This window comes from Aotus nancymaae, unplaced genomic scaffold, assembly GCF_030222135.1.
Source record: "Aotus nancymaae isolate 86718 unplaced genomic scaffold, 86718_ANA_hifiasm-v0.15.2.pri h1tg000019l, whole genome shotgun sequence".
NCBI classification, from domain to species: domain Eukaryota; kingdom Metazoa; phylum Chordata; class Mammalia; order Primates; family Aotidae; genus Aotus; species Aotus nancymaae.
Genome location: NW_026988431.1, coordinates 40,024,040 through 40,046,085, shown reverse-complemented (window position 1 = coordinate 40,046,085; position 22,046 = coordinate 40,024,040). Strand labels below are relative to the sequence as shown.

General features: G+C 33.8%; 1 protein-coding gene across 2 annotated transcripts in view; it reads left to right on the top strand.

The window, feature by feature from the left end:
- Nucleotides 1-22,046, top strand: part of PLOD2 (procollagen-lysine,2-oxoglutarate 5-dioxygenase 2) — a 93,232-nt gene that overhangs the window by 52,268 nt on the left and 18,918 nt on the right. For both annotated transcript variants that reach the window (XM_012437132.3, XM_012437131.2), the window contains exons 4-9: nt 554-717; nt 4,369-4,481; nt 7,172-7,235; nt 8,645-8,742; nt 17,861-17,962; nt 21,027-21,152. In XM_012437132.3, coding sequence (XP_012292555.2) covers nt 554-717; nt 4,369-4,481; nt 7,172-7,235; nt 8,645-8,742; nt 17,861-17,962; nt 21,027-21,152 — 667 coding nt within the window. The remainder of the gene's footprint in view (nt 1-553; nt 718-4,368; nt 4,482-7,171; nt 7,236-8,644; nt 8,743-17,860; nt 17,963-21,026; nt 21,153-22,046) is intronic.

Genomic DNA, 22,046 nt, shown 5'->3' with positions numbered 1-22,046 from the left:
TTACAGGCGTGAGCCACCGCGCCTGGCCTGAACACACTTCTTTTAAGATTCCATTCTGAACAGTCGTTTAAATATTAAACATATATTGATGACATTTAGCAGTTAAACACATTTTGTCAAAGATAGTGAATTCTTTAGAAACTATAATGGACTGGTACAAATTTACTTGAAATATTAGGCAGTTATGGCAACTTTCGTAAATGACTATCTGTATGATTAAGTTAAACAACAAGTAACTGCACTTCTAACATTTCAATACTGTTTTAGAATTTCAGTTTGGGAATAAGTGATTATTGAAAAAAATTAAGGCTAACACTAAAATAGCTGTCTTTTATTTGGACTTCATTTGCTAATGTAATGAAAACACTAATAATTCAATGCAATCCATATAATTTGAGGGAAATTTTGTTTAGTGTTCTATGTAAATAGTTGGCACAGATAATAATCTTGTGTTGGATTCTAGATTCTGACATTGGTTAGATAACTTTTCATGGTTTATGTGCCTAAATTCTGACAAATGTATTTTTAAACATCTTTTTTCCTCATTGAACAGCTTTGATGTCATATTTGCTGGTGGTCCAGAAGAACTTCTAAAAAAATTCCAAAAGGCAAACCACAAAGTGGTCTTTGCAGCAGATGGAATTCTGTGGCCAGATAAAAGACTAGCAGACAAGTATCCTATTGTGCACATTGGGAAACGTTATCTGAATTCAGGAGGTGAGTTAGATACTGGGAGAAAAGTTTAATGCCAGTTATAAAGATTGATGAAACAACCATTTCTGTAGGTATAGTAACTTTAAATATGAAGTTTTAAATAACCCTTATCTTATTATCACTATATTGACAAACCATTTTCCCATATATTATGTCATTTGGTTCTCCTAAAAACACTAGGTAATATAAATGTTGTTATTCCCACGTTGTAAGTGAGGAAACTCATGTTTTTCAAATTTAAGTGACTTCTCCTAGATATACTCTGTTGTTAAAGGAGAAAAGTAGATCCAGGTCTTTTAATTATGACACATTGAAAATTTTCTTCCTATAGGATAATAGGATTAGTAAGTTTACTTAAAAAAAGTTCATTCTTAGTCTGCAATCAAGTAGCTTTTAAGAATAGTTATTAATTTTATCTGACTTTAAACATTATTGGAGTAAATAAATGATTTGTCTTGAACTCAGTAGTCAAAACTATTCAATATTGAGTGTCTGGGTATATTTAAAATACTGCATTAGCTGTGCTAACATGGATTAAAGGAACAAATTGCCATATTCCTCAGTCCACCCTTCAGAAAATTAGATAAAATTTGACTTTGGATGTTATGATGGCTACAAATTTATTTTTTCTAGTTTGAGATTAATGTAAACATATGGACAACAGACGTAACCAAACAGGATGAAGGACATGTTAGAGAAACAAATTGGGTACAAATTGCAAACCACATTAGAAAAATGGATTTTGTGGGTGATCTACATGTATATAACCAATGCGATCCAGGCTAGTTAAAATAAGTGCTGCTTCAGGTAGCAGCATATCTGGGTTCTAGACTTTGCTTAGCCACTAGGAAGTGATTTCGTTTCTTGGTAATACCTCAATTCCAGCTCTTTGTACCCGTACTTTATTTTATCAGCCTATTCCCACAGTTGTACCTTGGAACTTTGTTAGCTCATGTAGATTTTGTACTTTTGAAACTTTAAACTCCAATTTTCACTGCCTAGCTTCAAATCTCTTTTCTTCTTCATCTCAGTATTTCTACAAATCATGCTTTCTGGGATCTCTTGACCATTTTCTTTTCTCCAAATCTATCTACTACCTTTGGATTTAGCTTCCATGTTCAAGTGCGAACCCAAGGTTTATCTTAGTGGTTACTCTGTACTTAATGCCTTAGCAGTCTTTCTCTGTTGGATTTCAGTTCATGAACCATCAAAACCTCTCCCTAAGACGGCTACCCACCCTCACTTCTCTCCTTGAGCATTCGGCTCCTGGATGGGTGCTGCTTCCACGTCATGGCCTCCATATTGTCAAGACCTCAGTAACACATGGCTAATCTTGTAACTAATTCTAAGTCCTCCATTGTTTAAAACCAATTTTTTTTCCTTTTTTTTTTTTTTGAGACTGAGTTTGTCTCTTGTTGCCCAGCCTGGAGTGTAGTGGTGTGATCTCCACTTACCACAACCTCCACCTCCCAGATTCAAGCGATTCTCCTGCTTTGGCCTCCCAAGTAGCTGGGATTACAGGCATGAGCCACCACACCCAGCTAGTTTTTTTGTATTTTTAGTAGAGACAGGGTTTTCTCCATGTTGGTCCGGCTGGTGTCGAATTCCCGACCTCAGGTGATCTGCCTGCGTTGGCATCCCAAAGTGCTGGGATTATAGGCGTGAGGCATAGCGCCTGGCTGTTAAACTAATTTTTTAAAGGAAGTATTTAGCTATGGAACTCTGAGACATGTTTTATTTTATACTTACTGAAATTTTTCTGAAGATGACTTGCATAGATAAGTCTCACATGTAAATTTATCTCATAGTGATGTATATACTCAGGTGAATAGGTTTCATACAGACTCACAGTGCTTTGGAAACAGCAAGAAATTAGCAAGCAAGTGCAGTTGTAAGCCAGTCTAAATAAGGAAACGCTATTTATAAGTGGAAAAAGGTGTTTATAAAAGTATCTATAAAAGGACATCAAAGCATCATCCTTATGCTTTCTGTAGTCAAAATAATTAGAGAATGGCAGAAAATATACATACGTTTAATAAAAGTTTGTATAGTTTCATGGATAACATATTGACAGTTATTTAAGGGACATGAGTTGTTTGTGGGTATATTATTTAGTTTTTAAAAATAGTTTTTGTCCAGGCACAGTGTCTCACACCTGTAATCCCAGCACTTTGGTAGACCTAGGGAGGAAGGTCACTTGACACAGGAGTTCAGTGCAGCCTGTGCAATGTAGGGAAATCCCAACTCTACTAAAAATATTTTGAAAAATTAGCTGGGCTTGGTGGCACATGCCTGTGGCCCTAGCTACTTGGGAGACTAAGGTGAGAAGATTGAACCCAGGAGGTCAAGGCTGCAGTGAGCCATGAGCGCACCATTGGATTCCAGCTTGGGCAGCAGAGTGAGAGCCCCATTTCCAAAAATCAACAATAACAAAAGTTTTTAATAGAAAAATATAAATCACATAAAATATGTAATGTGAAAATACATTTTTTTCATTTATTGAGGACATTTGGGATCTGCAAAAAATAAGGAAACAATTTTTGAAGAACAGTAATATAACCCATTGGAAAATGTTGCATATCTCTATGTGGTACCTTATTCATTATAGAAGATTGGCCATAGGATTTAAAAAATTTGTTATCTTTTAGTGTTATAGAATTGTTTTATTTGGCAAGAACACCAAAAAAATGATCAACCAGTGATTGGTTTTGGTCATGTTTTCATTTTGTCTTTTTTTTTCCTCCAGTAACAGTAATTTCACCAGACCTGTCTCTTTGCATTCTTTTATTCTTTAAGAAAAATTTTAATTTTGATGGTAAAAAAATAGGCTTTCCTTCAATTCACAGGAGTAACATTGGTTCCTTTTTAAAAGTATTGAATGTCAATGAAACATCGCAGCTTGGCTGCATTTCCATAATTCAGAGGAAGATTCAGACAGGAAAAATGATTCCGTTTCTGTCTTTAATAGACAAATATTATTGGCAGTCGTAATGCTTATGCTAAGGCCAAGGAGAACAATCCAATTTTAGATTTCCTTTTTCCAGACTATGACACAAAAAGCCTAGCCAGAAAATGGTTTAGCAGGCACAATAATGACTGGCCAAAGTAATGGAAACATTTCCAAAATGTCCTAGATATAAAATTTCTTTGGGATGTTTGCAGTAGTGACAAATCCAGCATTCCTTTGATTCCGTTAGTATCTCTGGCACTGACAGTAAAACCACTGTAGTGGAGATTTTATTCTTTAAGAAAGAGTGAGTTCTCCACAGAGACTCCACAAACAGCTTTTTAGAAGGTCAGAGAGAAAATTCTTGTCTCAGTCTATTCTTTTCCTAGTAAATCTGTTTCCCTTAGGAGCTTTGGAAAACATTAGTTCTCCCTCTTTTGTCAGTTAATTTTGGAGACTTATTTATTTAAAGAGAGTCTGGTTATTTTCTGTTTTACAGTTGGTAGCAACACTGTATTAATTTATATATAAAACAAGAGACACTCGATAATTCATATTTCTTTCAAGGTGAGCTGTGAAATTCCAAACTAAGGATTAGGCTTCATAGCTTCACAGCTCTGTGCAACTGGTCAATGAAATTAACATGACATCAGTTTTGGTCTTTGAATCCTAACTTATCTATCTACTTTCTCTCTGCCGTATTGCAGGATTTATTGGCTATGCTCCATACATCAACCGTATAGTTCAACAATGGAATCTCCAGGATAATGATGATGATCAGCTCTTTTACACTAAAATTTACATTGATCCACTGAAAAGGGTGTGTAACAGCTGCAATTTTTTTTGTTTTATTGATTTTGTTGTTTTGTGTGTTATATTTTGTTAATGTGGAGTGGTCAGAAACAAAGGATTTTATGATACTGTGGCAACTGGTAAACTGAATTTCAAAATGTTCTTGTTGACGACATGTTTTTAATAGGTGAGATTGGTTTATCTCACCTGGCTGGGTATCAGCACTAGCTTAATGTTTCTTTATGGCTTCTATTCTGTGGCAAAGTTGACAAACTTGCCAAACTTGATTGAATCAGGCAGAAGGAAAGAAGAACGATGTAATGCACTGCTATATGTATTGAAACACCTATTACAATGACTTGATACTGAAGTGAAATGACCGCCCTCACACCAATGTCATGGCCCTACCTCCACTGCATACTCACTTCAGGGCTGCCTTAGAATAACAGAATAATTTACATCATAAACTTCTGAGCTTGGAGATTTAAAGAGACAATAATGAAATCCCAAAGATTCTACAGAATGGCTTCTTTCATATTCTTGAATAAATAGCTGTCATTTATTAACATAGAGCATTAGAAATATGTGTTCTTATAGTCACTCCATCTTGCAGCTATAACTTTTCTCACAAAAGCTACGCCAAAGCCATTTGATATCAGCGAACTTTTGTAGTTTAAAAAATGCACTGTATTCTCATTTGTAGTCCTTTAGCCTTGCAAAACCCTTTGTACCTCTCTGAGCTTCTTTGATCCTAGTTAGGCTAGAGGCTAGACTCTGTATCCTCACTTTGTCAATAGAGAAAATGAGGCCACATAGTTGGTGACATTGTAAGGACTGGATCCTTGGTTCCCTGAAAACCAAAATCTGGACTTTTTTTCCTATTTCATATGATAATAACGTAGACTTTAGGTGTTTAATTTGCTACAATTGTAAAATAATACTTTTTCTGATATTTTGAAATGACATGTAAATAAAGCCACTCAAAAGACAGTTTTTAATTTTAAAATTACCTGTGATACCATTGAGAACAGAGACCTGCCTCTGAGATTTGGAGCCTGGAGATCATGGGTGTTGGGAAATCATTGAGGTCAAAAGCCCTGGTCATTGTTTAAATGTTTGGTGGCCCAGAGTGGATAGAGCCTGTAGGATGGTTGTAATCCTTTTTAGGAGACTTTAAAGCCAATTTGTGGATTTCAAATATTTGAGAATATGGAGCCTGAAGATTTAAAGAGATGCTAATGAAATCCCTAAGCAGTTAGAGCCCGAGGATCCACGGGACTGTGCTATAGACACAGGCTCTTGCCCTTTATTCATAACAATACTTAGACTGTAATAAATAAAGCAACTCAAAATAGCAGTGGTCTAAAAAATATGTTTTCTTTATTTTTTCCCTTCTATTGCATTAAAAGTAATTAAGAAATGGGGAACACAAGGCTGTTAGAGTGATTTTATGCTGTGAGGGTGACTTTATACCATTGGCCCATAGCTCCTAGTTTTAATCTTACTACTTTGTCCAAAATGGCTACTTGAGTTCCAGTCATTGCATTCATATTCTGGGCAGCTTAGAGGCAGAGTAGTGAAAACAGGCCATCTCAGTTTCATTACTCTTTAATTAGCTTTGCTAGAAGTCTTATTGAATAGTTTCTTACACTTTGATCAGAACATATTTATGTGGCCGCTCATAATACCCAAAAAGAAATTTGTTTTTTATTTTAAGCACATGTATCTACTGAAAATCTGAGTTCCTTTATTGGGGAATTAAGGGAATGTTGGGTACAGTTAGCAGTCTCCCATAGGCCCTAGAGAGAACATTCCTGAAATTGATATAAGTGAAGCTTTGGAGAATAGTAAAACAAGATTTTCTAATTTGAGAGTACTTTTATAATATTTACCAATATAAGTTAATATTTCATAAACTTTATATATATATATTGGATACAGATATAAAAGTTCCTGAATGGTGTGTTTGTAGTTGTGGTCGTTAGAAAACAAGGTTTTCTTTAAGTGTATTTTGCAATGAGTTGCAACTATAGCTGTTTCTGTGTCTTAGCTAACTACTTTCGTCATCTAAATACTTTGATTAAACACTTAAGTTGTAAGAATGATAAGCTTTAAATTACCCCAAAGAAATATATATTTAATTATGCTTTAAGTTCTGGGGTACATGTGCAGAAAGTCCAGGTTTGTTACATATTTATACAGGTGCCATGGTGGTTTGCTGCATCCTTCACCCCATCACCTACGTTACGTATTCTAATGCTATCCCTCCACTAGCTCCCCACTCCCCAACAGGCCCCAGTGTGTGATGTTCCCCTCCCTGTGTCCTTGTGTTCTCATTATTCAACTCCCATTTATGAGTGAGTACATGCAGTGTTTGTTTTTCTGTTCTTGTGTTAGTTTGCTGAGAATGATGGTTTCCACTTTCATCAGTGTCCCTGCAAAGGATGTGAACTTATAATTTTTTATGGCTGCATAGTATTTCATGTTGTATATGTGCCACAATTTCTTTATCCAGTCTATCATTGATGAACATTTGGGTTGGTTCTCAGTCTTCGTATTGTGAGCAGTGCTGCAACAAACATACATGTTCATGTGTCTTTATAATAGAATGATTTATAATCCTTTGGGTATATACCCAGTACAAACTATATTAATATGATAGGAATATTTGCTGTTTTTGTTGTCATTTTCAGTATCTTTTCTATTATTATTTTTTAGGAAGCTATTAATATCACATTGGATCACAAATGCAGAATTTTCCAGACCTTAAATGGAGCTGTAGGTATGCTTCCTAAATACTGGACTTCTTATGTATACAAACAAATACCTGCATTTTCAGCTGTCTTTGGGGGCTGTGACTAAGGTTGAGAGTGTAAATATTGTACCTTAAAAAAAATACTGGACTTGAACTTAACTTGATATAGTTCAGTACATTCAATTAAAATTACTTCCCATGACTAGTGTGAAAAAGATAAGCTTCTGGCTTTAGGTAACTTAAAATTTAGTGTCCCACCATTTGGGGACTTTAGATAAGTTTATGAATTAATTGCACTTTATTATTGTGTAATAATAAAGTGAAATTCTTTGTATTTCAAATTACCCAGAGTATTAGAGTAGATCCTTTTGACCCAGCTGAAAGATAACTGGTGACAACTTGACAGACAGACTGGGGAAGAGAGAGAGAGAGAGAGAGAGAGAGAAAGAGAGAGTGTATGCTCATGTGTGCATGTGCATATGTGCCTGTGTATTATAGATACATATATCTTGCTAAAATACATTAAAGCTAATCAATAAAGTAAAATTTAAAATATTGTAATTTAAAATATTATAATTTAAATACTTTAAAATATATGCATAAATATTTAAAATATATTGCAATTTGATAACAATACTTCAAGTCAGTTAATTTAGTAAAAAGATTGTGAGAATCGAGTCAGGCATGGTGGTATAGTCCTATAGTCCCAGCTATTTGAGAGGCTGAGAATTGCTTAATCCCAGGAGTTCGAGGCTGCAGTGAGCAGTGATTATGCTGGGCCAGAAAGTGAGACCCAGTCTTGTAAAAAAAAAAAAAAAAAAAAACTCTCACAATGCAAAATGTTTAGTTTGGAATGTTTGGGAAATTAACCAGAATTTTTTCAAAAAAACTGCTCCTTTTCCTCTCTGACTTGAGTTTTATCTTGATTATTGTTCTAGGTCTGATTTTTAAGAACTGGAAATACTATCTTTGGTAGCCAATTGGAGAAACCTTGCTTTTGTCAGACAATATTCTACTCACCATGCATATGTTGTTATTATCTTCATAATAACTCTCAAAGGCAGGCATGGATACCATTTGATAGATGACTAAAATGAAATACTAATTTAACTTGTCAAGAATAACGTTACTATGAATGGGCAAAGGCAGGATTGCAAGATGAATTACTCTAACAGACAGCTCAATGGCTTACCACCTCAATCATTTTACTGGTGCCAGGTTGGAGTGAGTTTGCTATCTGTACCTGTTGTCACTGTCATCCTTCATTTTGGGTATCTGCTGACTTGCAGTAGATGAAGTTACTAAAAGTGTTGTAGCACTTGGAATATTACATACATGAGAAATTTTGTAATAATGACATACATACATACCCGCACAGACACATGAATACAGGCACATTTTAAATTACTAAAACCTATTTTCTCTTTTTAAACCAGATGAAGTTGTTTTAAAATTTGAAAATGGCAAAGCCAGAGCTAAGAATACATTTTATGAAACATTACCAGTGGCAATTAATGGAAATGGACCCACCAAGGTAAGTCACAGTTACTTTTATCTGGCTATTTCTTGGAGATAGACTATGGATTGGTATGTGTAATGTCATCTATTTTATTTTTTAAAATTTCTTTCAAAGATTTAATTTTGGTGCTATAATAAAGGCTTCATCTTTTACACAGTATATCATCTGGTTTCATATTAATTAATCAAACTGATGATTTTTCCTCAGCAGTGGTAACCTTTTATTCTATTTATAGCACATTTAGTGTTTTATTAAATAATAACTAACTTGAGAGTGAGCTACATTATAAAAGTTTCTGAATTGTATGTTTGTAGTGACTGTCATTAGGAAATAAGATTTTCTTTAAGTGTATTTTGCAATGAGTTGCAACTATAGCTGTTTCTGTGTCTTAGCTAACTACTTTTGTCATCTAAATATTTTGATTGGATACTTAAGATGTAAGAATATTAAACTTTGGATATGTGTAATGTCATGTATTTTATTTTTTAAGATTTCTTTCTCTATGAGAGCCACATTTGTCTCATTCTGTGGTATACTTTCTCAATAGGAATTGCTCAGATCATTAAGACATCATTTAGTTCACCTGACTTGCCATTTTCTAAGTTAACAACACTGTTAATATTGGGGTATTACAATATGGCCAGGAAGCTTCCTCTTGCTCTTATTTCATTAATTACAGTTAATGAAAGTAACATAATTTGACTAATAAAAATTTGGATGCCTTTCTGTTTCAAATATAGATGATTGAGCTTGCTATAAATGTTATTGACTGCAAAATTTATAGATGAAAATTTTGTTTTGCTTGGGTTCAAGAAAGCTGGAACATAAATTGCATTGAAAAAATATAGTAATACTGTGCTTAAAACAACCTTTTGACATGCTTAACTGCCTGGTTTAAGTACCTAGAGAAGAGATAAACAGATTATTGTTGTGGGAAGAGAATATGGGGTGGGGGTAGCCTTCTGTTCCAGAGGAGTGGGTGATCTGAATTCCAGTAAAAGCTATGTGAATGGAAATAAATGCAAAGGAAAACCCACCCTGGCAACTGCTGCTCCATCAAACTGAAAGAAGTAGATTCCCATCTCTTCTAGTTAATCTTACCCCTTTGGTTTTTATCCCATTCCAGCTTTCCTACAAAGCAGTCTCTATCTTGTGCTCCCCTCAGTCTCTATCCTATAATCAGTTTCCCCAGCTCTGTCATCTCCTTATTAGCATTTTAAAGACCCTTTAAATACTTTTACACAGTGTATCATCTGGTTTCATATTAATTAATTAATCAAACTGATGATTAATTAACCCAAAGCAAACCCAGCCAACACAAGGTAAAACATCCTCTTCAGTCCACACTGCCTTCCAGCTGTACTTGGCTTTTCTCCTCCCCTTCACAGCCAAACTTTCTAAAATATAGACAACTTGCTGTCACTACTCCTCTTCCCATCACACCAAAAAATGCTCCTGTTAAGGTCTGTTGTGAAATCTTTGTTGAGCAATGGACAACTGCTCAACTTCAGCCCTTATTTTTATTTTACCTAAAGACAGCATTTAACAATATGTTGATCTCATTTGATCCTACTTGTATGCTCTTTTCCTTTGCTTCCATGATGCTCTGCTGCTTTGTCTATTAATTTTCTGGGCTTTCCTCTTCAATCTCTATTGTTCTTTAAAATATTTATTTTTAAAAATTTTACAACTCTGTGTACATATGGTGACCCTCATCCTATACTGTTTTATTAAATGTTCACAGGGGCCTGTCTGAGACCTCTTCCTTCTCTTTTCCATAAAAATTGTTGGGTAATTTGGGTCATTTCCTTGTCAGTGAATTCTCTCAGTGCTGGTGGTTTTCAAATCCCTGCTCTAACTCCTGTGTCTTTCCTAAGCTCCAGGTCAGAATACTCAAGTCATAGATTTGTTTTTGTGTCGAATATACCCAGAGATTAAGACTTGCAGCATTACTTCCCCTTATAACCCAGGGGTTAACCAGAATCTGGGTTTTGTTTCGGCTCCAGACACTTCCCACTTCAACAGCCCTCTGTTCTAACTCCTGTGCATGCCGGTTTTGTCTCTTTTCTTAGTGGCCACAGCAACTTTCTTAGTTCAGGCCTCTTGCAACCTCCTACTGGTAGCAATCACACCCCTAGCAGCCTGGAACTAGAGTACTCTGCCAAAGCAGAAACCTGTCACTCTACTCACTTGTGTAATGACTTTCTGTGAACTTAGGTATAAAGTTGAAAATTCTCAATTTATCTTACAGAGCTCTTTATTTTACTCCTGCTTTAGTGGCCACCAGTCTACCACCCTATTCACTCTTTCACTCACAACACTACACACATTCACACCGTTCTCACATTCAATTTCTCTTCCTTTCTCCCTCTCTGCTCAGCAATATTATGTTACTTTCAACTTTGCAGAAGTTTCATGTTGCTTTGTCTGAAAGTATTCTGTCATGCTTTTTATTTATCCTGGAATCCTCTGCCCCTAATTCCCACCTGCTGCATCCCTACCTGCTAAGGTGTCAGTGTAGTCTTTACTCTTCAGGTCTCTGTGTGCTTTTGTAGTATCTAGAACTACTTCTATTACAGTACATATCACACACGGGACAGGAATGGTGTTTGCCTGTTTTCTTGTCTCTCTTACTTACTAGGCCTTTGGTCTAGGAATTACAGAAATCTTATCTGTCTTGTTTACTTTTCTACCCCCCAGGGCCAAGCACATGTGTAGCAAATATTAAGCTTTCAGCAAATTTTAATTGAATGTTAGTCAATAATCTTACAACCTATCATTATTCTTGGGAGTAATATGGCAGATTATTTTCTGGCATTACTGTTGGTCGGGATGCCTGTAATTCCAGCACTTTGAAAGGCAGAGGTGGGTGGATCACTTGAGGTCAGGAGTTTGAGACTAGCCTGACCAACATGGTGAAACCCCGTATCTACTAAAAATACAAAATTAGCCAGGCATGGTAGTGCACACCTTTAATCCCCTACTTGAGAGCCTGAGGCAGGAGACTGCTTGAACCTGGGAAATGAAGGTTGCAGTGACCCAAGATCATGTCATTGTACTCCAGCCTGGGCAGCAAGAGTAAAACTCTGTCTCAAAAAAAAAAAAAAAAAAAAAAAAAAAAAAATTACTCTTGGTCACTTGGTCACATTTACCCTAGGCAAATTTGATAAATGAATCCCTTTACTACATGTATGTAGATACCGTTTAACTCTCTGTGAATCTGTCGGTGCCAGTTAGTCAAGAGCTGGAACAACCCCACTTTTCCCATAACTAAATAATATGTATTCTTCCTTGGTAATATAGTAATCAAATTTACGCCGGTGTGGTGGTTCACCCTGTAATTCCAGCAGTTTAGGAGGCTGATATGGGCAGATCACTTGAGGCCAGGAGTTCGACACCAACCTGGCCAACATGGTGAAACCCTGTCTCTACTAAAAAAAAAAAAAAAAAAAATCTGGCAGGTGCTTATAATCTCAGCTACTTTGAAGGCTGAGGCATTAGAATTGCTTAAACCTGGGAGGCAGAGATTGCAGTGAGCCAAGATCAGGCCACTGCACTCCAGTGTGGGTGACAAAGTGAGACTATGTCTCAAAAATTTAAATGTCTTTAAGAAGTAATTTTGGTCCTGAGAATTTAGTGATCATGGATAAGGCCTTATGTTCAGTGATTTCAACATGTTCACCAGTTCCTTCCAAATTTCCAGGATGATGCTGATTGGAGCTTTAAAAAGTGACTGAAGGACATATCACAAGAAAGAAGCACTAATCCTTAATCATTTAGTAAGACCTAGGTTTACTGAGAAATACTAAGTGTTTTTGGAAACATTTTCAGTTTGCACTGTCACTGTTTCTGGCATTTCAAGCTGTGTGATGCTCCTATTATGTTTTCTCTGATATGATCCTATCTAGTTTATTTTGTTGTTACTCTATTATACAGTAAAATATGAAGTTTCATTATAAACATTATATTTGATATAATACAAAAACTTGAGAAAAACTGAATATGTAACATTTGACTAACACTAATACTTTATAATATTAGGTTAAAGTTTAATAAATAGAAATGAGTATGTCACATATTATTGTTATCCAGGCTGATGGGAAAAGAAAGCAGATTACTACAAACTTTTTTTAACCTTTGTAAAAGGTGGAAGGATTTTTGGTATGAGTTTTTGTAAGTTAGTTTTACTTATTATTTTGTTTAGTAATGGATGTTTATAATGACAGTGTTTTGAACCATAATATTGACCTAAACATTTAAACAATTTTTCGTTAAAAATTTACATAATCTGTAAGTGATGAAGTGTTTCTAGTATGTCGATAATACTAAAGTATATAAAATGAGCTTATTTCATAATTTCCCCAAGTTTTATGACATTAGAAAAAATAATTTTAACAATTTTAAATAATTTTAAAAATCACATACCGCCCTCCCATATGGTTTTAATTCTTAGCTGCTTTCAGTTTTTATGTCTCCTCAGTATATATCTATGAACATTCATATTTTCATTTGTTTTCTTACAAGCATATAAACAATTTTGTGTTTCTTAATTAACATTTTATTTAAAATATGTTTAGGTATTTAAATAATTATTTTTATACTTGTCTATACATCTAATATGAATCAATTTTTAGATAGAAATTGGTTTCTAGTTTGAAGCTTTACTTTTTATTCTTGAAATCCATTTATTGTGAGTAATATGTAAGATGCATATTTTAATGTTCAGTCTTTTCTTTTAAATATCAAACAATATACATCTTAAAGTAATTATGAAATTGGTAGCTTTTTAAAAAAATTTTACTTTAAGTTCTGGAATACATGTGCTGAACGTGCAGGTTTGTAATAAGTATACATGTGCTATGGTGGTTTGCTGCACCTATCAACCCATCACCTAGGTTTTTAGCTCTGCATGCATTAGGTATTTGTCCTAATGCTTTCCCTCCGCTTTCCTCCCACCCCCCGACAGGCCCTAGTGTGTGGTGTGAAGTTCCCCTCCCTGTGTTCATGTGTTCTCATTGTTCAGCTCCCACTTATGAGTGAGAACATGTGGTATTTGGTTTTCTGTTTCTCTGTTAGTTTGCTGAGAATAATGGTTTCCAGCTTCATCCATGTCCCTGAAAAGGACATAAACTCATTCTTTTTTATGGATGTATAGTATTTCATGGTGTACATGTGCCACAATTTCTTTATCCAATCTATCATTGATGGGCATTTGAGTGGATTCCAAGTCTTTGCTATTGTGAACAGTGCTGCAATAAATATATGTTTGCATATGTCTTTATAGTAAAATGATTTATAATACTTTGGGTATATACCCAGTAATGAGATTGCTGGGTCAAATGGTATTTTTGGTTCTAGATCCTTGAAGGATCACCACACAGTCTTCCACAATGGTTGAACTAATTTACACTCTCACCAACAGTATAAAAGCGTTTCTATTTCTCTGTATCCTCACCAGCATCTGTTGTTTCCAGACTTTAATGACTGCCATTCTCACTGGTGTGAGATGTTATTTCATTGTGGTTTTGATTTGCATTTCTCTAATGACCAGTGATGATGAGCAGCTTTTTTTTCATATGTTTGTTGGCAACATAAATGTCTTGTTTTGAGAAGTGTCTGTTCATGTCCTTCACTCACTTTTCTTTTTGATGTTTTTTTTTCCTTGTAAATTTGTTTAAGTTCCTTGTAGATTCTGGATATTAGACCTTTGTCAGATGGATAAATTGCAAAAATTTTCTCTCTTTCTTATGGTTGCCTGTTCACTCTGGTGATGGTTTATTTTGCTGAGCAGAAGCTCTTTGGTTTAACTAAATCTCATTTGTCAGTTTTGGCTTTTGTTGCCATTGCTTTTGGTGTTTTAGTCATGAAGTCTTTGCCCATGCCTATGTCCTGAATGGTATTGTCTATGTTTTCTTCTAGGATATTTATAGTTTTAGGTTTAAGTCTTTAATCCATCTTGAATTGATTTTTGTATAAGGTGCAAGGAAGGAGTCCAGTTTTCTGTTCTGCTTATGGCTAGTCAGTTTTTCCAGCACTATTTATTAAATATGGAATCCTTTTCCCTTTGCTTGTTTTTGTCAGGTTTGTCGAAGATTAGATGGTTGTAGATGTCTGGTGTTATTTCTGATGCCTCTATTCTATTCCATTGGTCTATATATCTGTTTTGGTACCAGTACCATGCTGTTTTGGTTACTGTAGCCTTGGAGTATAGTTTGAAGTCAGGTAGTGTGATGCCTCCAGCTTTGATCTTTTTGCTTAGGATTGTCTTAGCTATAAAGGCTTTTTTTTGGTTCCATATGAAATTTAAAGTAGTTTTTTTTAATCTGTCTAGTATTGTGAAGAAAGTCAATGATAGCTTGATGTGAATAGCATTGAATCTATAAATTGCTTAGGGCAGTTTCACCATTTTCATGGTATTGATTCTTCCTGTACATGAGCATGGAAGGTTTTTTTGTTTGTGTCCTTTCTTATTTCCTTGAGCAGTTGTTTGTAATTCTCCTTGAAAAGGTCTTTTACGTCCCTTGTAAATTGTCTTTCTAGGTATTTTATTTTCTTTGTAGCAGTTGTGAATAAGCATTCACTCATAATTTGGCTCTCTATTATTGATGTATAAGAATGCTTGTGATTTTTACACATTGATTATAAAGAGAAATTCAACAGAGGAAGATCAAATGACATTATCTACACATGAACATAAGTCATTTCTGAAACTGATTTGTAGTAAAAATAGAGATGTTAATTTTGTGCATGAAAACTATAGTATTTGGGTCACTGTGACCTTGAATAATTTGATATAATATTTCAAAGGAAGAAAGAGGAAAGGATTTGGGTGGAAAAGTTTCTCTGTCAATGAAAATGACATCATACTTGGAAACATTTTGATATTGTGAAAGAAGAATCAGGAAAATACTACCACCTAGTAGGCCATGAGTGTCCAGAACAGCCTAACTGCGTAAATAGCCGCCTGCATTATGTAGAGCTGCCAGCAGAAATGTCTACAGTTTTCATGAAGAAAACAGATGTAAATGGGGGGTGGTGATGTGGATAATATTTGCTTGTGTGGTGAGAGGTCCAAAAGTGGGAAGTTTCTAGTCAAAAGTAATGTTTCTAAAATATCTTAGTTATCTATGAAACAAATTGAGGTAAAAAACAGAAGAAGAACAATGTTGGTTTTAATTCTGAAAACTAAAAGTGCTGTCCTTTGTGCTCTAACATTTTAAAACTAGTAATCATGTTTATATTCATATAGCAATTCTAGTAGACTAATCAATAATTTATGAAATAAATCCTACATTTTAATAAGATTTCTGAGATGGGGGTAATACCACTCTTTCTATGTAATGGAGATTTTAAATATGGCCTAACATTTGGGAAATTTTTCCTGTCTTTTAAAATTTTTTTTCCCCAGAATATTTTAAATAAAACTATGCTTTTAACACTTGCATATTCTTCATCTTTTTTAAAAAATAATGCTACATAGGTGATACATTTTCACATAGATATTTTTCTTTCAAAACCATGATATTTTATAGAACACTAGTGATTGTTTGCTTTGTCATTTGACAACAGTAAAATATTTTTTTCTGTTTTTATTATCAAGACACATTAAAATGACCACATTGTCTCTTGAAATGTCATTAACATCATGACTACATATTTCCTGCCTTTTAATTTGTTTCCTGAATTATCCTGGAGTCCAGAAGACATGCGAATGGTTTACTTGTCCATGTCTTTTAATTTTCCTGTAGAGATTAAATGTAGCTATATCTGTAATATCTGTACAACACAAAGATCTTCTCATTTTAATTAAAGTTCTTGTTTCAGCAGTATTTGTTTCAAAGTTTCAGTACAATAAGAACATTTGAACAGGATCCCAGATATGTGAGAGGATTCTGGCAAAATGGTGCCCAACTACTTCATGTATGCTACACTTTAACATCTCCTTTAGGACTTTAAAAATCTAGAAAACTCTAGTTGACACTTTCGTAGATTTTTTGATCCCCATGTTTAACACAGACTTTGTTTCTTTTGATTTCATTTTACTGTTCCAATGAAAACTTATTGATCATATAATGGGGATTGTGGGTGCTTCTTTTTAATAGCATGAGGCAAAATTATAGTTTGTGGAAAGAAAATTTAAAAGATCTTTAAACATAAATGCTGATACCAGTACTGGGTATTAAAATTCAAAAGATGTAGTAATTTCACTTATTATGTACTCAGCAGGATTTTCTCTAACATGTTCAAATTTTAGGGATAGTAAAGATTTTTTTTGAAGGCCCAGAGCAAATCTAAGTGTGTTTACCTCTGTCACCTGTCCATCCTCCCTCATACTACCCTTCCCCAAAACAGGCAGAAAAGCACAGATTTTTTTTTACAGTTAAAATGAATGCCAATAATTGTTTAAGGACAGATACTTCACAAAGGAGATCGTCAGAAAGATCTGAAAGAAGGTGGGTAGAGAAGTAATATTGTACTTTAGCTTACTGTCAATAGGATTTGTCGGGTGACTGTTATTAGGGGTTGCCCTAGATCTATTTTGATCTGCAAGCTATCTTTTCCTGAATCAGTACCCCTGAATCACTGCCCAGAAGCTTAGCTTATAGTAGCACAGTTTCCTGCAAGAGCTTAGTGTCTTTTGATGACAAAGTTTACTTAAGATTGGTTTTGTGTGGTGTGGTGTTAGTTAGAGGTCATGTTACCACTGCCCCATATACTGTAGGTGTCTGCGCTCAGCCTTTAAACAGGTTTATCTTATTTCTAAATTACTATTCGTGTAACTGTTATTTGTATGATTCCTAATAAGTCTCACCAGGCCATTTAAAACTCCTGTTTCATTGTTTGCTTTTTTTTTTTAATCACCCTTTCCAGTAGTATTTCTAATATAATATGAAATAAGCTGAACTTTATGATTTATAAGACATTTTTGGCATTTCTAGACATATTTTTTCCTGCTTTACAATTTATATTCTGGACAAAACTATTCAGTGTGCACCTATAGGTGATATATTAGAATTACTAAAGGAAAATACCTACTGCAGAAAACATGCTTTTAAATTAGATGATTGTAGAATGAAAGCACATTGATGAGAGAGGCCTGCTTTCATTAATGACATTTTTCTTCATTTACAAGATTCTCCTGAATTATTTTGGAAACTATGTACCCAATTCATGGACACAGGATAATGGCTGCACTCTTTGTGAATTTGATACAGTTGACTTGTCTGCAGTAGATGTAAGTGGAACTGATTATGTGTAAAGTGTAGTAATAGAAAGTACATTGTTGCAATTTAAGGTAGAAAGTACATTGTTACAAAATACTGTGATTTATAGAAAAAAAGGTAAATTATTTTATAGTTTTGATTGTATGATTGATAACAAAATAATAGTGTTAAAACATGGTGATTCAGTCAATTGCTAGATTGGTGTTTCAGAACTGTTTTTGAAAGAAAAACCAGCTAATAATTGAGCCCAATGAAAGAGTCCTTTGGTTAATATTAATAGCTTACTATGATTGGGTACTCTTCTGTTTAGTCTGTTAGCTTAGTCAAAGCATTGAGAAAAAATCGTTACAAGTCTTCAGCATTTTTATTGACTAATTTTTTCTGTGCTGAATTTTCAAAATTGGTGATTAAAAATTAATACTGCCTGATTATATAACAAATGACTGTTCTAACTACTTTACATAGAGTAACGCTTTAAAACTTCACAAAACTCCTAAAGTAGGTAGTATAATTGACTCAGTTTTGCAGACGATAATACTGAGGTGCATAAATATAAGTAATGTGTTTAAGGGAACACAATTTTAAGTTTTAGAGTTGGGATTTGAATTTAGGGAGTCTGGCTCCAGACTATATTCTTGACACTGTGCATTTTTACCTGTATGAAATGTTTATGCTACGCATGGTGATACTTGTATGTATTTCATAGACAATTATTATTAGGTTTCATCATGCATGTTTTAAGGGTGAACAAAGGGTTGAACATATTTCTTATCAATCTATAAAACATTTTTATGTATCTTGGTTCTAACATCAGCCAGAGCTGATATTCTACAGTAATATTTTTCTTCCAAAAAAAATTGTTCTCATAACTTGGAAGATTATATGTATGAACAGTTGATTCTAGGGAGTTATTTTGTCATTAAGATTGATTTTTGCCTTCATTCAGCATAGGTTCATTGAGTACCTACAGCAGCCAGATATGTAGAAGCAATATAGGCAAAAATTAAGCTCTTAGGAATATAGCACTACTAACCTCTGAACCCATGCAAATGCAAAATACTTTCATTGTAATATGTTCAAGCTCCTAAATTAGTTTCTCTTCTTATCATTGTCTGAAAGGAGTATAAAGAGTAACTTGTGTACATGTAGGAGCTTATGAATAGATCCCTATTTTACTTGAAACTAAGTTCTTTGGCTGGTCTCTCACATAGCAAACTGTTTCCTATCTGGAAAGAATACCAGAATATTTCTGAATGAAGCTACATCATGAAGATGTTTAAAAATCTATCCTGATCTTTTTTGTTGAAAATAATGTCTTCTTGAGGGCGAGTTAATACTTTTTATCTGTTTTGTTTCCTTTTATATAAACTTTCTGGTGCAAAGAGAAAAATATTTGTGTTAACATTTTTTCCTTTTGCATGTAGGAGTACATAATTTAATACTTAAGCTATTTTGTCTTACAGCTTGTTAAAATGTGCTAGAAAAGAAAGGTATTCTTTCCATTATGCACAATAAAATTATGTGCTATATACAGTTATTTTTCAATAGGGATATAAAAATTAAAATTGTGTATGTAGTTAAATCCCAAGCCTATCCTAATGTTAGATGTGGGATATAGGCAAGTTTCTTTGTATGTAAAGTCATAGTGGCTATCTCAGAGTGTTGTTAGGAATGTTAAATGAAATCTTACACACATATATATGATGAATGTATATAATGATTATATAAATGATATTTTATTTGTGTAAATTTAATATACATATATAAAGTGGTCAGCCTTCAATAAATGTTAACTATTGTATTGTTGTTATTATATAAACATGAACTTAGGTTAATAATGGTGAGGTAGTGGATCAAAACCCAGCACTTTACCTACACATATATGTGTTCTGGGTTATTTAAATTTCTCTAAATCTCATTTTCCTCGTGCAAATTTGGGAAAATAGCTTCTAAGGCTTTTATAAAAATTAAATAAAATGTATAATGTCATTTGATAAAGGAGAGTTGTGATCTATTTTTAATTTTTTTTCCTATTAAATCGAGAACTACTAGAGAGATAATTGTGTTAAGTCCTTTGTATTTATTTATTTACTAATATGTATTTGGGCAAGTGAATGAATGGACAGACTAAAGAAGTACTGATAGTGGACAAGATGTACTTTTATAAGAGCATATATTATTATACAGATAACGGAGGAATGTGTGAGGTACCATGTGTGAAAAAATGGAAGGAGGTTACTAATTCAGCACTTAATGTATAAGGTATTTAAAAACATCTGTAATTGTTTTGTTCAGACTTTAAGACATGGCTTTAATAAGACATTATAAACAAGTCTTCCATAGATTTCTGGAAGATTTCCATAGCTTTAATAAGACATTAAAAAACAAGTCTTTCATAGATTTCTGGTAATGACATTCTTACATGGGTGTTACTTATGTTTCTGTCTTCCCCATCTACTTGTAAGTCTTTCAAGCCAGGAACTTTCATTCCTTTTGCTAAATATTCTCCATCATGTGGATTGGCATGTATATTTCAGAATTGTTAGTGCAATTAATGTAGGATAAACTCCACACTAAAACATATCTAAAGAGAACTTAAGAAAATATATTAAAATATATACATTAACATAAGAGATATTAATATTAATGAAAGAAAATAGCTATCAGCCCTGAACACAGAAAGAGAAACACAATTAGTATTTGGTTTCTTAGATGAAGCTTTCAAAATAGCTTTCAGATGTGAAGAAGTTTCTGTAAGGGCTATTTTAAAGGAAGCATTGACTAGTAGAGTAGGTAGTACCATGAATTACATTCATGTAACAAATATGATAATTTCATCTTTAAACCTAACTCATAACCAAGATGGGATTCAGTAAAATGACTTTGATGGGGGGCGGGGGCACAAAAATTTGTTTCAAGTGTTAGAGAAATGCCACGGGACAATTCAAATTTAGCAGATTATGTTGAATTGGTATTCTAGCATTTTTTAATGTCATGCTGATTAAGATTGAATACAATTTAAAATAAAACCACACTAATGATATATATATTTTTTGTGTTTGGTGTAAAACAAAGGTCCATCCAAATGTAACAATAGGTGTTTTTATTGAGCAACCAACCCCTTTTCTACCTCGGTTTCTGGACATATTGTTGACACTGGATTACCCAAAAGAAGCTCTTAAACTTTTTATTCATAACAAAGTAAGTATTTGAGAAATGAATATTTTATGTAAAAACTATTTTTGGTCTTTTTTGGAATGATTTGTTATTTAATTTGTGTCTAATAAAATTCACTGGGCTAAGTTCAGTGGAGGATTTTTGGAGTAATTACAGCCTTGCCTTTTTAGAACCTACCTAAGGATTTTAGAGTCTGGGGACTAGCACCACAATATTGGTATGAGTCACATGAAACTGCCAGTTTCTGTAGATCAAAAATGGCTGAACATTAGCCATCATCATATAGCTTCAATTAATATATAATAAAGGAGCCGTAAAAGAGCCTTAAATCCCTTTGCCTTTGGGTTAGTTCTGGTACTTTCTTTTAAAGACTTATCATTAAATTGTTTGCAATTTAAGACAATAACATATCATCAGAACTTGTAACAGTTTCCAGATAGAGTACTGCTTTGATTAAGCACACAATGGCATGCTCTTCCCCAAAGGATTTTGATACTGTCATTTTCTTCAAAAATATTCAGAGCCTCCTACATACCTCCCACATATTATCTAAACTTAGAGATTTTTTTGTTAATATTTTTTCAGTTATTTATCTCTTTTCTACTAAAACAGTTGGTATTTAACATTGTCTAGAAAAACTCAATAGCTGTGAAGTATGCAGTTTTCTCTCTTCTGTCCTAATACTGTTTACAATTATTCATTTTTCCTAATGTACATGTCAGCTAACCATTCACATTTTCTAGAGAATATTTTAACTTTGCAGAAAACCAGCTTAAATAGGTTTAAAGGGATGAAAAATTGAGCATTTGCTTTGTAAAATATGTTATAATACATATGCTTACACTAAAGTATTTTGTTTTTATGTATTGTCTTTTATTTATATTTTCCCTCTTTTCATAGGGCCTTAAAATCCTTGAT